At 40.4% G+C, this 17,539-nt stretch overlaps 1 protein-coding gene across 1 annotated transcript; it reads right to left on the bottom strand.

The window, feature by feature from the left end:
* Window positions 1-10,548: 10,548 nt before the first annotated feature.
* On the bottom strand, window positions 10,549-16,206 carry LOC133953524 (zinc finger protein 28 homolog). Its single transcript, XM_062387455.1, has 4 exons — window positions 15,278-16,206; window positions 15,052-15,194; window positions 13,784-13,892; window positions 10,549-12,021 (listed from the first exon to the last, which is right to left on the bottom strand). Exons 1-4 carry the CDS (start codon window positions 15,552-15,554, stop codon window positions 10,841-10,843), a joined length of 1,710 nt encoding a protein of 569 aa, XP_062243439.1. The 5' UTR covers window positions 15,555-16,206; the 3' UTR covers window positions 10,549-10,840.
* Window positions 16,207-17,539: the final 1,333 nt, after the last annotated feature.

Here is a 17,539-nt window from a genome sequence, read left to right as displayed (position 1 = left end):
CGTCGAGCAGCCGAGTGAATATTTAACAGCGCTCCTCACACCAGCTCAAAGATAAGATAAGATCTAACTTTAATGAGCATTGTGGTGAAATTGGGCCAGTGCAGCAAAGTCATAATAATAAATACAGATAATATGTTTTAAGATGTTGACAGGAGGAGTTCAGATTAATGTACAGCTCAAACGACTGACGTTGCAGCTAAATTTGTTTGTGATTCAGCTTTCCTTGTTTTTTTCAGGCTGTAACTGAAAATGTTTGGACAATAAACTGAAAATCGGTGTTCTTGGACAAGCCCTTATTTGTTGATTCAAAAAGTATACAAGAAAGTCAATACATTTTATATCATAGAGTATTGAGTTCATAATGATTGATTTTTTTATTTTTTTAAATGGGGATATCAAGATTATATTTATATTATTAGAACAAAAAAATCGTAATTTAATGCAAAAACAGTTCCACTCCTTCTCGATCCAAATTCTTAGTGATCAATCTCATCATTTTTTGAGAAACTATTAGACACATTTTAATATCACATTGATTTGACCAACAATAACCTTCAGTCGACCACAACCAAACATTTCCTCCTCCACTAAATCATCTTCCAAGTCAGAGTGGGTCTAAGTTAACAAGATGTTCTATATTCTTCATTTTAACAATGGCGACAGGCTGCTCTTCTGATGGCCATCCATAAATTAGCTTAAATTATCACTTTCTCGTAATATTATGACTTTATCCTCAAAACTTCTCAAATCAAAATATATTTTCCCCCTTTAGAAAGTGACCCCAATATTGTGACACTGAATTTAACAACATCACCAAACATATCTGATCTTGAGTTAAAAACAAAGACGAGACTTAAAACGCGACTAAGGCATAAAAGGCATATATAAGTAATGATCCGGAAGTGAATATTAGCAGGTCGTCCTCGTCTTTGAGGACCATGTGACTGTATGCTGGCATATACAGTACGACTGTCTGACTCAGAGAGAGTGGGAGGGTGAGACATGGGGAGGGGGAGTGACGCTGGCAGCTGTGGGGGTGAGGATCAAGTAGCAAAGGAGGAGCAGAGTGGAGCCCAGCTGGCCAACAGTTGGAAAAATTCTTCCTTGTCTGATTATGTATCTGCAGATTGCGCGGGATCTGCAGAGTCAGTCAAGTTCAATGAGAGGTGCAGAACACGAGAGGACTGAATAGGAGGGAGAGAGCTGTGGTCACTTGTCCAAGAAACAAATACACAGAGGGAGAAAAGGAAACCTGCCACCCTGAGTAGAAGATATTTAATTTTTTAATGATACAATTTTTAAATGTATAATTTTTTGAAAAACAAAAGAGCCCTGGCGAAATTGTGACACCATTTCACATAATCATACCAATTTGACAAGACCTTGAAGGACTCATTAAAGTTTTGTTCACTCTAAAAAAGAAACGCAAATTAATCTATAATTTATTATAAAATTAATTGTAATTAAATAATTGTTAAAATATTTAAGTTAAACAATAACAGAGCGAGAACTCCACACAAAAATCTAATACAAATTAAAACAACCTTTGAAACAACGCAGGAAACTAAGACTTTTAAATGTGTTCTTTTAAACATTAGATCACTGTCAACTAAGACTATTTTAGTTAATGAACTAGTCTCGATTACAACATAGATTAATTATCCCTCACTGAGACGTGGCTGCATCCTGATGAATATGTCAGTCTAAATGAAACTACTTCCCCCAGTCATATAAATTCACAGGTTCCCAGAGAATTTGGGCGAGGAGGTGGAGTTGCTGCAATTTTTAACTCCAGTCTATCAATTAATCCTAAACCTAAACTCAGCTACAAATCATTTGAATGTCTTGTTCTTAATCTTCCACACCAATAAGTATTATCTGTCGATATAAAGAACAAATTCTTTAAAAACCTGAGCTCCATTGAGATCGACCACCTCGTTGATAGCTCTGCAGACTCATTACGATTAACATTAGACTCAATAGCGCCTCTAAAAAAGAAAAATGTCAAACATAGTGAATTAGCTCCGTGGTATAAAACTATACATAAAACTAAATATATAAAACAAGTATCTAGAAAACTAGAAAGCAAGTGGCACTCCAGCAACAGTGTTGAAAATCTCCTAGATTGGAGGAGTAGTGTTAAAGTTTAAGAGCTGCCTACTATTCAAAACTAATAGAAGAGAATAAAAACAACCCCAGGTTTCTCTTCAGCACTGTAGCCAGGCTGACAGAGGGTCACACCTCCACTGAACCCAGTATTCCTGGATCCCTTAATAGCAATATTGTTATGGCCTTTTTTTGTGATCAAATTCTAACTATTAGAAATAAAATCAACCATCTCCTGCCCTCAATTGGCACTAATACCCTCCCAACAACAGAGATCTCAGAAACGGCTGAGAATCCTACCCATTACTTAGACAGCTTCTCTCTGATCACCCGTGATCAGTTTACCACAATAATCTCAGGTTCTAAACCAACAACCTGGATCTTAGATCCCATTCCTACAAAATTACGTAAAAAAATGCTGCCCCTAATAGATAGTTCGTTACTTAATACAATCGATCTGTCATTATCATCAGGTTATGTACCACAGTCTTTTAAAATAGCTGTAACCAACCCCCTACTCATAAAACCCACCCTAGACCCAGAGGTTTTAGCCAATTACAGACCAATATCTAATTTCCCCTAAAATCTTAGAAACAGTTGTTGCCAATCAGCTGTGTGAGTTTCTCCAGGAAAATAATATATATGAAGACTTTCAGTTGGGGTTTAGAGCCAATCACAGCACAGAGACAGCCTTGGCAAAAGTCACTAATGACCTTCTAATAGCTTCAGATCAGGGATGTGAGTCTGTCCTCGTTCTGTTAGATCTCAGTCGAGTAATCAACACAATTGACCATCAAATTTTATTAAAGAGACTAAAACAGTTAATTAACATTTAAGGAACCGCCCCAACTGGTTTGAATCTTATTTTTCTGATTGCTCCAAATTCGTGCAAATTAATGATGAGTCATTTGTGCGCACCAAAGTTAACCATGGTGTTCCACAGGGCTCTGTGCTCGGCCCAATTTTATTCTCATTATAGATGCTTCCAGTAGGAAACATTATCAGGACACACTCTGTAAATTTCCACTGTTATGCGGATGACACCCAGCTATACTTAATCTAAACTTCTAGCATATCTCAAGGACATAAAAACCTGGATGACCCACAATTTTCCCTCATTAAACTCAGATAAAACAGAGGTTATAATACTTGGCCCTAAACACCTTAGAGATACATTATCTCATGATATAGCTGCGCTAGACGACATTGTTCTTGCTTTCAATGAAACAGTCAGGAACTTGTGATCTTTGATCCTGATTTATCCTTTAATAGTCACTTAAAACAAATTTCTAGGACCGCCTTCTTCAACTTGCGTAATATCAAAAAAATCAGACATGGCCTTTCGCATAAAGATGCAGAAAAACTAGTCCACGCCTTCGTTACATCGAGACTGGACCATTGTAATTCATTATTATCAGGCTCCAGCAGTAAGTCCGCTTCCAGAATTCAGGCTTACTTGTCGTCCCTAAAGTCTCTAAAGGTAGAGTAGGAGCCAGAGCTTCAAGCTCCTCTCCTGTGGAATAATCTACCACTTTCAGATCGGGAAGCAGACACCATCTGTTCGTTTAAGAGTAGGCTCAAAACCTTCCTTTTTGATAAAGCTTATAGTTAGAGCTAATTAGTGCAGCAGAACGTTACTTTTCCTATGTTCTAAAATAGGAAGCTTTTTCTTTTAAAAAGGCATAAAGGTATGGCTGATCTACTGAGTGCGCCACATGGTTTTCATCGTACTACCATACAAACCAGTAGCCAGTCAGATTTACCTTGAGCCTCAGTGTAGCCCCAAGTTCGGCCTGTATAATTGTATCATTGATTACAAGGCAAAAACCCCTGATGACGCTAAGACGCAAAGGGAATTTATGACACACGGAGCTTCTCTTTTCAGCTTCTCCTTCCTCTTCTCCATCCCAACACATTGAAGTAAGTCATATCTCATTAGTACATGTTACTGACTTGAGCGCTTCCCTGAGTCCCTTTGCTTTATCGCCCGCAGATCCGGGCCCGCTGTGGCCGCACCATGGATTACGATTTGTGGATCGCGCATCAGAGGTCGCAATGGTGGATCCAGTATGGCGGATTCTATATCGTGCGGGCTGATCGTAGTGGGAATGGCGGATCCTGTGTCGCGTTGGCATCAGATAATGGTGGTTGACCACGACCGAGGCGGCGGCTGATGATGGATCCTAATAAACGGCTGTGGACAATGACTGTGGACTATAATGGATCCGATCTGGATGGTGGATCATGATCTTGCTGGCTGCTGACCATAGACTATGATTGCAGCTGGACTGCTTGATATATAGTATTGAAGTTATCCTTCAAGATGTTTACCTCGTCAATGCTGCAAAAACTTTAATCTTGATGATGTTTTCCTACACCTGACATCTATTGAACTTCTGTCCGTCCTGGGAGAGGGATCCCTCACATGTGGCTCTCTCTGAGGTTTCTATGTATTTTTACCCTGTAAAAGGGTTTTTAGTAGTTTTTCCTTACTCTTGCTGAGGGTTAAGGACAGTCTGAACCCTATCTTCAGACTTGGCTTTTACTGTAGTCAGCCTGTTCACCGTCTTCTTCAGAGCAGCGTTTTCCTCGTGGAGAACCTCCAGCCCCTTTCTTCAGGCCTCTTTCACATGACTCATCTCCCGGTGGTGACCTGCCTGTAATGCATCACACTGGGCGTACAGCTCTTCAGCTCTTTCTCCTTCACAGTGAGGGTGCCCAGGCATGCTATGTAGGCGTTGAATCGAGCTCGCGTTTTCTCTGTCTCCCTCTGTATGAGTTTGTCCCTATTTTGGACCTCATCTTCAGACTTGGCTTTTAGAGTAGTAAGCCTGTTCACTGTCTCGTTCAAAGCAGCGTTTTCCTCGTGGAGAACCTCCAGCTTCTTTCTGCAGGTCTCTTTCATATAACTCAGCTCCAGTTGGTGACATGCCTGCAGTGCACCACATTTGGCTTCACAGATGTTCAGCTCATTCTCCTTCAAAGTGAAGGCGCGAAGGCAGTCGACGTAAGCCTTGGATTTATCTTGCTTTTTCTTCAACACCCTCTGTATGAGTTTGTCCTTCTGTTGGACCTCATCTTCAGACTTGGCTTTTAGAGTAGTCAGCCTGTTCACCGTCTCATTCAGAGCAGCGTTTTCCTCATGGAGAACCTCCAGCTTCTTTCTGCAGGTCTCTTCCACCTGGCTCAGCTCATGGTGGTGACCTGCCTGCAGGGCATCACACTGGGCCTTACAGCTCTTCAGCTCCTTCTCCTTCACGATGAGGTTGCCCCGGCATGCTATGTAGGCGTAGGTCCGAACTTGGGTTTTGTCTTTCTCCATCTGTATGACTTTGTCCTTCTGTTGGACCTCATGTTCAAGCCTGTTTTTTTCGGTGGTCAGCCCATTCCACATCTCCTTCAAAGCAGCATTTCCCTCTTTGAGAACATCCACCTTCTCTTTGCAGATATTCATCTCCTTCTCCGTCTCTGTAATGGCCCTCAGGCAGTCAAGGTAAGCGTTGGTTCGAGCATGGTTTTTCTCTCTCTCCATCTCTATGAGCCATTCCTTTTTCCTGAGCTCTTCTTTAAGAGTCTTGATCTCTGCTTCAGCGCTCAGGAGTTCATTCTTAAGGCTTTTGACAATGTCCTCGTGCTTCATTTCCATTTCAAGGAAGTTGTCGTTGCGTTCGATTGATGATCCTGGAAGCAACTGAAGAATCTCCTGCAGATTGTTGAGATTAACTAGACCGAAGGAGGAGAACACAGCACAACCTTCTAGAACTCAAAGGGCCACAACAAAGGAATCGCTCTGATGTGTTTCTTTAAACTTTCACATGTTTAATATACAAAGAATTTAACAAACATTAAAGAAATAGGTCTTTCCTTTACTGGTATAAAACAGAGTAGAGATGACACAGTGTCTCTTTGGGAATTTGTAAATAATATGCATAAATACAATACATAAGATAATATCTTGTTGAGTTGTTAATATTTGTTGAGATTGTTCATGTGTGCAAAACGTAGTAGGAAAAAGAAAAAATAAGAAACGGGAAACTTAAACTACAAAATGAACTTAAGAATTTAAATTTCATCTTTTGTTGTGTCTCCGTGGAGTCGAACCAGAGACGAATCAGAGACCTTCTCTGCCCATAGTCCAAGTTCCTACCACTAGACCACCGCCTTCCATCCATTTGTCATGAATGGAGCGTCGGGCTGAACAGTTGAACTTGAAGTGAGAAGAGGGAATAAGAATTTCACAGAAGAAATCAAAACATTTGTGTCAGAGGTGGAAGACACAAAAGGAACACTTCTCTGTATGATAGACGTTATGATGTTTTGGACCTTGCATGAGGAAATTCTCTCTAACTGGACCACAACGTATTGTATTTCTTCCGTTTTGAGCAGGTTTGACTTGTGTAGTGTCGAATGTGAGGTCGACCCCGAACTGTCAGAAATGATCTACAGCTGATTCAGAGCTCTGCAGCCTGATTGTTACCAGAACCAGGGAAAGAGTTCACACCAGCCCTGAACTCTGCAGGGTCTCTGCACTGGTCCCTGCTGGTTTTAAGTTTCTTTTAATTGTTTTTGAAGCTCTTCATGGACCATGCAGACATGTTTCATACGCTCATAGAACCAATACGGCTCCTCGTCTCCTTTGGTACTGGTCAGTGAACTGTTCCAAAACACAAAAACTTTTGTTTTGGTGAGGCAGCTTTTGACTCTGATCCACTGGAACACTCCGCCCGAGGACCTGAGAGCTGCTGGAGGTGTGGAAATCATACATATGACTTTAAAACACATCTCTTTAATCTGGCTTTTGATAATAGACATTATTCTATTGCATCCAAGTTGTAAATTTGACTCAACGTAGTCCTAGTTTATTATATAGCTACAGAATTGCTTGAAATATTTTAATATATAAATATACATTGAAATCACTGGGCGAGCCCTAGCACATGCATTTGTGGCGTTGCATTCGTTTTGAGGCAACTAAAATACAAAAAGTCAGGCTTCCTGTAGTGTTTTTCCAACTTTTTTGTTTGTCTGGTCATGACACACCTATGTATCGATTTTTGTGACGATCGGTCAATACGAACATGTTCCGGGGCTCTCGGAAAGCAACGTTGAGCCATTATCGAAGCCCATTGAAAATTCCTCAAAAATACGTCAATTTTCACCACTTTCTAACTTTCTGCAGATTTGGGTACGAATTTGAGCATGTTTAAGCCCTCAAAAAGCCAATTAATTTGCCTGAATAATAATAATTACAATTACAATAGGACCTTGCGTCTGTCAGTGCCTGTCAGTGCTCGGCCCTAACCAGGCCCCTGAGTATTGGGCTCTATAGGCTGCCTGCGGGCCCTGATTACAGTTACCCCACCCCCCCGGACTAGCCTACATGTGGTCCAGAGGTGGTGCAACAAATAGTGTGAACATAGCACATGACAGGTAACAAAAATTTTCCTAGAGGGAATAAATTAGAACTGTATGCCCCTTGTTTGTGTGTGTCAAGTGTTTGCAAGCTTACATATTACAGGGCATGAGGTAACCCCATGACATCCCTCTTGAGAGATCCGATCACAAGTAAATGGTCTGCATTTATATAGCATGTTTCTAGTCTTGATGACCACTCAAAGCTTTTACAGGACAGCTTTACTTCATATAGTACATCTACAGTACGTGCAGCACTTTCTCTATCACACATCATTCATTCAGGGTTCAGTCTTGCCTAAGGACACTTCGGCACGCAAAATGGGGGAGATGGGGATCAAACCGCCAACTTCCTGGTTAGAGGACAACCCGTTCTACCGCCACAGCTCAGTGGTCCCCATGTGGGCTGCTCCAAGTTCGTCTATTCACAGCTGGTGTTAACATGTGTCCCGAATGTGTCTCCTGTGGCCACCTGTCATCGGATCTCACTTACCTCATTTCCTATGCAGATAAACATCAGATATACATCATTTACATTTGCAAAACCCAAATTATGTGATTAAGCCAGTTTGAGTTTATGGATGTGTCTGTGGATGTGGTAGTCAGGTTTCATTTTGTGCTGGTGGCCACAAGTAACTCATTGAATCCACATATTATTCTTATTCTTATTCTTATTATTGTTATTGTTATTGTAAGTATTATTATTATTATTGCCATCCTCATCATGTAGTAATAATGATAATAATAATAATCATAAAAAAAAATACACTTCAACATTAAACATGTGCTGCTTTGTTGTTGTTTGGGGAACTTGGTGAAAAAACTATTTCTGTCCTACATTTTCTCATGTTTACCTTACAGAAATATATATCCAACTTTATATATGGGGGAGGTTATTGAAGCTTTTAAATAATTGATAAATTTAGCGAAAACAATTATATTCTGCACCCTTACCTATGCCAATCATTTTCTTACAGCCCCTTAGTTGATGTAATGTGCAGCATGACACAGAGGAAGCAGGCTGGGGTTCACTTTCTTGCTCAGGGATACTTCAATAGGAGTTGCCAATTTGTACAAGTGTGTGGCCTATTTTATTTTTTCTAACCAAATCCAATTTAACAGCAGCTCAGCGCACAGCTTTCAGATATGGCCAAAAGGAGAGCCAAACAGACCAACCCTTCACATAGAAACACAAACTCATGTTCATCACCATTCTGCCGCCTCAGGGCAAACTGGCTGCCCTCTGAAGAGAGTGTATGTACAGAGAACAGAAAACGTGTCGGAATGTGAAGGCTAAGGACACAGAGAGGAAACAGGAAATAAAAGCGCTTGTGGGTAGTTTCTTTAAAGTAATTAAACATCATCAAAAGAAATGCTTACATCACAGTGGTCCAATTAAAGGATACGCTGAGGAGTCAAATGAGCTTAATGTATTATAGATTACAGCTCATGTTGTAGCTCACAGGTTAGAAACACTCGGCCAACATACAGGGATGTGTTCACGTGTATATACAGCATATCTGTGCACTGCATCCCTTCGGACTGAGAACCAAGAGGCTGCTTCTTTTACAATTCAGCTCACACGGCAGCCTCCACTATCTGTAATGCTCCCTGCAGATTCGGCTAAGTAGGTATGACTCCATCGCTCTTCAACTTCTTGTTATTGGGTTCAAACATCAAGAAGAAAAGATATGATCTAGAACCGGAGCACTGCTTTAATCCACATTCTGTTTGTGTGTGTGTGTGTGTGTGTGATAGAGACAGAGAGGACATTCTTTTTCTCACCTTGAAAATAAGATTAAAATGTTATCAGTTGTTCCCCCTGCGCCGTCCTGCTCTGACTCAAACTAGATACAACACATGGCGCTAAGCTGAAGATGAGATATATAACATACACAGGCTCAGACACACATGTACGCCCTTAAACAGTGTCTACTGAATTACTGTTACTCTAACAGACTGGTTTTCTTCATGATTACTCTTCTGTTCATTGATAGTCACTGCTTAGAAATCATCTAGCGAAGGCCCTTGTAATTGCAGTGTGGTGAAAGGGTGACACCAAGTGGTCATTCTAGATACTATAACATAATGTTGAACTTGACAGGTGTTGTTTTTTTCTTTGCTAAAAATTAAGTATTTAAATAATTATCAGTGATATATAAATCCGTGTTGTCTAAGATTTAGTATTTTCAGTTGATCAGAATGTGAAGACAAACAAATCATACTCATGGACCCTCGATTGCGATGACTCTTTTAAGTGTAAGAGTTCTCAAGATTAATTGTACATGCTCAGGGCAGGAATAATCTGTAGTTTGTAGTGGTTTGTTATTTTGCTTCATCCATCGTTCATGCTTAAAAATTAAATCTAAATATTTTAGTTTAATATTTGTTTTTATCCTGAAGGTCTAGAATAGCTTTTATTGTATAAAATGTTTTGTATGTATAAATTATAAATATACAAATAAGTATAACATAGAAATTGTCAGCTTGCACAATTAAAAACAAATGTACAGAATAAGAATATTATCAAAATAAAATGCAATTAGACTCAATTTACACTATTCTGAACTAGAAGGAAGCTCATCCGAGGGCATACCTCTGACAAGGTCAAACAGTCCCATTATAAAAGCACATATTTATTAATAAGATCTGGATTTCAATGGAGATCTGAACCAAATTCTGGTAAGAATCAATATCCGGGAATTATTATCTGAGAATGTAGAAAAATGCCCTGTTGTTAAATGGTAAAGAAAGTGAAAATGCATGACCCAAAACTGCACCAAAATTTAATGGATTCTTTCTGACCGATATATATTGTCCTTCCACCTTGTTTCGTGGTAATCCATCGGTTGTGTGTAATCCTGCTGACTAATAGACAAACAGATGAAAACATATTCTACTTGGCTGAGGTGATATGATATAAATCGTGAGCGAGTTATTAAGTTAAACAGGGATTGTCCATGGTTAATTGGTGTGTTTGTCACTTGCTCACAGGCATTGTACAATTGATATCATGAAAGAATATTAGTGTTCACAGAATAAATAGTATTTTATTGACCAAAAGTGACAATTGACCTATTTTAGTGCACAATACATTTCACAGCACAATGCCTTTAAGTCATTTAAATAACATTAACACATCTCCAGAAGGTCCTATATGAGTCTTTCTGGATTTCGTAGAAGAACTTGGGACGATCACTTCAAGGGACAAGTACACATAAAGGACTTTCGCAATGCATCATAGTACCACTGCAAAAGAAACACTGTAGCATTTTAAAGAAACACACAGCAATTGTGTATTTTTGTCACTTTCTGTCCACCCTCATACATCCAAGTGGATCCTCTGGTGCCGTTTGAGGTTACATTTCTGGGTGAAGCGTTTGCCACAAGCCATACAGCAGTATGGCCTCTCCCCAGTGTGGACCCGGCGGTGGGCTTTGAGGTTGCTCAGCTTGGTGAAGCTGCGACCGCAGAGCGAGCAGCAGAAAGGCCGCTCACCTGTGTGAGTCTGCAGATGAGCCTTCAGGTTGCTGGGGTGTGGAAAGCACTTTCCGCACTGGCTGCAGCGCAGGATGTTCCTGGGGCCAGTGTGAGAGTCTGTGTTGGGTACAGGGCTGGTGTGATGTGCGATGGCAGACTGGGATCTGACGCTAACCCACTGGGCTGCGGTTCGGCTGAGCGGCGCTGCCTGTTTGTCTACCAGGTGAACCCGCTGTGCCGAGAGAGGAGGGGGTGGGGCGGCTTTGGATGTGGAAGGGATTCTGTTGAGGGGATTTGAGTTCACAACCTGAGAATGAGCTAGAGACAATGCTGCTGTGCTGCTGTTCGAGAGCGTGTGAGGGTTCCTTTTCAATGGTCTGTGGAGGTGATGTATAGCTGCTTGCAATTTGAGACCTGTACAACCTTTGGAATGCAGCTTCACAACCTCCTGCACAGTGGCTTTATGGTAAATGTGGTTCCGTTTGTGTGCTTCTGAACTCAGTCTTTGCTGTTTATAAGAGCACGAGAAAGACTTCCTTCCAGAATTTGGAATTTCTTTCTTTTCCGGATGCTCACTTTCCTCACAGCCATCAGAATCAATAGTTATTTCCTGTTTTATCTTCACACCCAATGTTTTGCTGTTTTGTAGTCTAGCTTCACAGGATCCTGACGTTGCATTCTGGGCAGCCTGAGAGTAAACGTCTGCTGTTACAGATTCAGACAGCTCGTGTTCTGCAGGCTTTAAAGAAACTCTTGTTTTGGCTGAATCATGATCATTCTCAGCCCCAAGTTTGTGATTCAGCAGAAGCCCAGTCCAACTAGAGTCCATTTCCAAAGCTGGGAGATGTGATGGATCGTTAGCCTTGCACGTTTCTTCTAGTTCTTCAGGGAAAAAAAATGCTGCAGATATCTGTGAGCCTTGCGTCATGATCTCCCTCAACAGCTCCTCACTGTTCTCTGGAGTCGGTTTTGGTTGTGCCTCAGTCCTCTCAGATATGCTATGTGATCCCAGTCCTGCTTTTCCTGGATAATGAATAGAAGTGGGGGTTATATTTATGACTTCAAAGGTAGAAGCTTACCAAAAAAGTAAGTCTGTAGTTGTCATGCTTACGAGGTCAGTATAATAAATATGTGACTACATGATATGTCCTCCACTGAAATTGTTTTGGACTAAATAAGCCTAACTATATAAGAGGATTGATGATCTAATTCTGTTTATTACAGAAGCTAAGTGCATTGGTGCAACATAAATTTGAGAAACTGCCTGCATGTGACGATATTAACCTTTCTATCCACGAGCCACAGCAGAAGATGTATTCTGAAATCCACCAGCTACAGAGAAAAAGTGAAAATGTTCCCACATGGACAGATTAATAGGAACAATGAAAATTTTATACAAGGAATAAATAAGAAATTGCTCCAAAATTAGTTCCTATTTGTACAAATTACTGAGAAAATGGGGTTGATGAAGCCAAGATGTTTAGCCCTTATTCAAGTGCACGGACTCTCATCAACTGCTCAAGGCCTGTTGTTATCAGTTTCCTATTCCTATTTAAAATCCAGAGGTGATTGTGAGGCTGTTCCACCTAAACTTTGGAATAGGCTTCCTCTTTCTATCAGATCTTTTGAATGTGTTGTTTGCTTTATAAAAGCTCCAAAAAAACTAATTTCTATGGATTAGCCTTTTTTTTAAGCGTTCTACGTTACCTTCAGTTATTGGAAATTTTGCTTAAATGCTTAATTGATGCATATGTGTATTGGAGAATGCTTGACTGTGTGTAGTTATACTTTTCTGTATGTATTCCTGTATTTAGGCTTTTTGAACCTACATGTGAAGCACTTTATAGCTATGTTTTAAAGAGCGACATAATTATATTATTATTTATTGGTATAGCTCTTTTAGAAACTAAGAAATAGATATACGCTTTGAGAATAGATGTAGTTAATGGATACTGAGTGAAAAAAGGTTTATTTTTATTAGTATTATTCGTATGTAATTATGTCCATGTTACCTTGAGGCAAGTCAAAGGTTCTTTTGTATTCAAAGCCCATTAAAGAATATTATTATCATCATTAAACTACATTATCCCATTTTGAATGATTATTTGCTAGTTTTACTAGTAGTACCCTTCTCCACATTTAAACAGTACTAGATATATACATAGATGGTGAGGGAGGTCACTATCATAAGAGATTATGATTTTACTACTGGAGATTACAAATAAAAATGTTTGTTGGTTAAAAACTTGCCCTGCTTGTCTGTGGCATCTCCTCCTCTGGTGCTAACATGTGAGCCCATATTTGTAAAGCGAAAGCCCCACTCTGTTACTGCACAACTAAACCATATAATTTTTCCATATATAGGGCCATAAAATAAAAGTATCATAGAGCTAGGGTGATAAATCTACTAAGCATTAGTTTACCGTAGGTATATCCATGTGTTGACTGATAAGGAACAAAAAAGTGCAGCTCAGACACTGAGCATGTGCAGTCTCCTCAAGACCCTCAAAACATCCTAAATCTTGCTGACCTTGTCCCCCGACCCAATAAGGTCACTGTATTTTGTGGTTGGTGTTGTCACAGCTGAATCAAACACTGATATAGTGGAATTGTAGCTGGCTGTTTGGCTCCACTTGTGCATCTGTAAAAGTTACCGCACCCCACTGATCTACATCTCTAATTATAAATGTTAATGGAGTGTTTCAACTACCAAATACCTCAAATCTAAGGTCAAAATAGAATGTCTTATGTACAACATAGTGGACTCAAATGACACCACACTCACCATCAAGAGTATCGCTCCACTCTCCCAAATGCACAGATGAGCAAGAAGGCTTAGTACCTTCTTCTTCCTTCACATCCACAGCAGGCACCACTTCCTCTTCTTCTGCTGCCTGAACAGTAACCAGAATAAAAGAGCACAGGAGGATAAGGACATACAATTTATTGATTTCACTCGATTTCCAGAGTTGATATCACATGCACAATCGCAACACTTGCATCATTTATTATGTTTAAAAAATCCAATGTATGAATACGTGAGAGCAAATCTGATCTTATACCTGCCGGCCATACAGGCCCTGTTAAGACCTGGAGTTAACATCTGTCCAGAGAGATCTGTTCACAAGGCATCAGCACTAAGTTTGTCTGTTCACAGCTGGCACTCAAGTGCATCCTGGATGCGTCTCCTGTCACCACTTGAGATCTTCACTTCATTTTATATGAAAATAAACATGTATGTCCTTCGTGTTGGCGGAGAATCACAACAAGTTATGTTGTTATTTTTTTAGGAGCAATTGAGTGTTCAGAAATCATTCTTTGATTATCAGTGTTGATATGTGGTAACAAGGGGAGAGCGTGGCCTAGGGGATAGAGCGGGTGCTCTGCAACAAGAAGTTTGCCGGTTCGAATCCCACTCTATCCCATCTGCATGCCTAAGTGTCCTTGGCAAGATACTGAACCCCTAGATGGCCCCTCATAAAATGATGAGTGTTCTAAAAATGTAAGTCACTTTGGATAAAAGCGTCTGCTAAATGACATGTAATGTAATGTAATGTAACACAAAGACTGATCACACATACCACATTCAGAAGTGGACTGGGACCATGTGGCTACATTCTTTTCACTGTGTGAACACAAGTGCTTCCTGGAACACACATGAGGGACTGCCCACTCAGCTGAAGTCTCTGACAAGCTACAGTTAGGGTACAAATACTTTTATTAAATGGGTAAAATCTTACTACAAAGCAGCACAAGCTTCAATCAGACTGGCATTCCTTTCTCTACCTCTTCCTCTCTAGCTCGCTCGTTCAGACACATAGACGCTAACACTGCAACATCGGACGCATCTGTAAACTGGGTAAAAACCATATAATTTGGTCCTCTTGAACAAAAATGACGCACAATGTTATTTACATGTAGAGAAGGGGAAGCATGATCACAAGTGGTCACAGGAGTAGTGGTTCAAACCTGTAACAGAGGCTGTCCGCTTGTGATCAGATCACAGACACCACATGTTAATACCAGGTGTCATAGTCACATGAAGCAGCCCACCTGAGATTCCCTCTCTGGGCTGGGGGCAGCTGAAGCGTTGTCTGCCTCCTGGGGCAACTCTGATACGACTCCTAGTCTGTGGCCTTGTGTCCATCTTTCCACAGGACTCCCCTCTTTCTTCACAGCACAAACCCTCAGCCCATCTGGAGAAAAGAACCACTGCGGTATTACAAACACATCAGACACCCATTGAGATACATCTGGACCCGTTTGTTCCTGCTCTTACCGTCCTGCTGCTGGTGGTCGCACCCATCTCCTGCTGCGTCTGTGGACAGCTCCACGTCCTTCTTGGCGCAGTCCACACACCTCCCTCTCTTCTCTCCCTCTCTGTCACTTAACTTCTTCTCAGTCCACTGCAGCTGCATCCTCAGGGTCTCCACCTCCTTCAGAAACCCGTCCTCCACCAGCCTGGTCACCTCGTACATAGCCGTCTTCACCACAGACTCCATCACATCCGAGAGCTGCGTCTGAAAGGTAACTATGAGAGAGTCCAGGTCCGACATGACGGACTCGGTGCCGGCTCCCTGTTGCACGACGCGTCTGAGTTGGTAAATAAACGAGACAGACAGAGTTGTCTTGTTGGGAGATTCTACCACATGTTGTTTAGGTTTTTCTCGCCATTGTCGCAGACCTGCCTCTGTTCAGCGATACATGATGTTGTTGTTGTTGTTGTTGACTGCCTTCATGACAGCTAGCAAGCTAATGTCACTCCTTAGCTTAGCTGTAGCATTCGTATGCTAACCACCGTTCGCGGCATCAAACGGTGAACAAAACGAACACAACTACGAATGACACAAACCATAGTGTAAACGAACGTGTTTAACTACGTCGATGCGCGTGAGTAGTTTCCACAGCTGACCGCTATTTAGCAAAACAAATTCACGTGTACCTGACTTGTCATTTAGCCGAGCTAGCTCGATTTGTATAAAGAACCGCTAGTGCTCGTTGTTTTTACTCGTTACTACGTCATGTACATGACGTGGTACGGTGGCCTTCCATGACATCTCAGAATGAGACAACGCGTTTTAAAAAGAGAAACCCATAGGTTGCACCACCTAGATAAAGATTTGTGGGTATTCCAACGACATCTGCTAAAGGGGGCAAAACAAGAGGGTTGCATTTTGTTAAACCTGTGCCTAGGATTAACACACAGACATATAAGGGTGCCTAGGATTAACACATATTATATTATATTGCATTACATTGCATATTGCAAATTGTCATTGCTCTCCTGTTTTAAATTTTGCATCATCTTTATCTTTTAGATATTTTTATTTTAATGATTGTTTTTTTTTCTTATGTGTGTTGTATTTATTGTGTTTTTATGTGTTTATGTTCATTGTATGCACCAACAACCAGAGCAAATTCCAGGTAGGTTTAAACCTACTTGGCAATAAATACATTCTGATTCTGATTCTGACTGTATGGATTCACATGAGCTGTTTTCAGGGGATACTGGTTACGGACTTTGCTTTTAGACTACCTAATATAGTATATATAATGTTAAATTCATACTTTATTATCCTCCTTAGAGAAATGTATCAGATGCTTTTAGATGACCGGTATATATATATATATATATGCTATGACAAGAGATCGTAGCTAATGTATACTAAGTGAAAAAGGTTAGCACTATGTTTATGTAATTATTTTTATTTTACCTGGAGGCAAAGTGAAGGGTTCTTTTTGTATTTAAATCTCAATAAATCACATTATTATATCATTAAACACAATTAATCCCATTTTAAATAAGTCTTTACTTTCATCATAAGGAACTGACATTTAAGGATAACTGTTCTATTTACAGGGCAGAAGATCCATTTTTCATTGAGGTGGAACAGCTGATGTGAACCATGATCTCAGAAGAGGGTCAAGAAACGTTTATTTGAGTAAAGCTGTAAAGTTACCTCAGAGTTATTCATCATTCCAAAGTGACACAAATTTGAAATGGAGACAATCTACTCATGTGAATACTTTCAAAAGTGGGCATCAAGCTAATGCGTCTCAAAAGAAGCAACAGACCGATCCAAGTTGTAAAAGTATCAACCCCAGAGTAGCAGTAATAGCCTTAACAGAATCATTATAGCTAGTTAATCTCTCCGTTAATGAGTCTTGAAAATCAAATCACTGCACAATGCTGCATGGAGTATGGTGTGTAAGGAAAGACACCACAGAGGAAGAAAAATAAATAAAAGCAACTTCACATTCCTTACAGTTAAAGAGTGGCTGACCACGAGCTGAAGCTCATTAGAAGTTGGCTGTTGTAGCAGGACAATGTATTTCAACATCAGAGTAAATGTACTGCACATATGCTTCAGTAAAGACATTAAAGGATGACCTCAAAAGGGCGGTTCACACCAGACAATAACATTATAGCCGAGCTAAAGCAGGTATTCAAAGATCCTTCTGAACATTGTGCACGTCTAATTGAATTATGTCCATCTAAAGGAGGCTCTGATGTTGGCGATATAGACATGAAATTGAACTG

The sequence above is a fragment of the Platichthys flesus genome, chromosome 5, assembly GCF_949316205.1.
Source record: "Platichthys flesus chromosome 5, fPlaFle2.1, whole genome shotgun sequence".
NCBI classification, from domain to species: domain Eukaryota; kingdom Metazoa; phylum Chordata; class Actinopteri; order Pleuronectiformes; family Pleuronectidae; genus Platichthys; species Platichthys flesus.
Note: the sequence above shows the minus strand (reverse complement) of the source record. Positions and strands in the feature narration are given on the sequence as shown.

Excerpts from the sequence above, each read along its gene's own strand:
- LOC133953524 (XM_062387455.1), bottom strand. The coding sequence starts at position 15,554 with ATGTCGGACCTGGACTCTCTCATAGTTACCTTTCAGACGCAGCTCTCG. Across the intron at positions 15,195-15,277 it reads CGACCACCAGCAGCAGGACG|ATGGGCTGAGGGTTTGTGCT; the intron begins GTAAGAGCAGGA and ends TCTTTTCTCCAG. Across the intron at positions 13,893-15,051 it reads GCCCAGAGAGGGAATCTCAG|GCAGCAGAAGAAGAGGAAGT; the intron begins GTGGGCTGCTTC and ends GTTACTGTTCAG.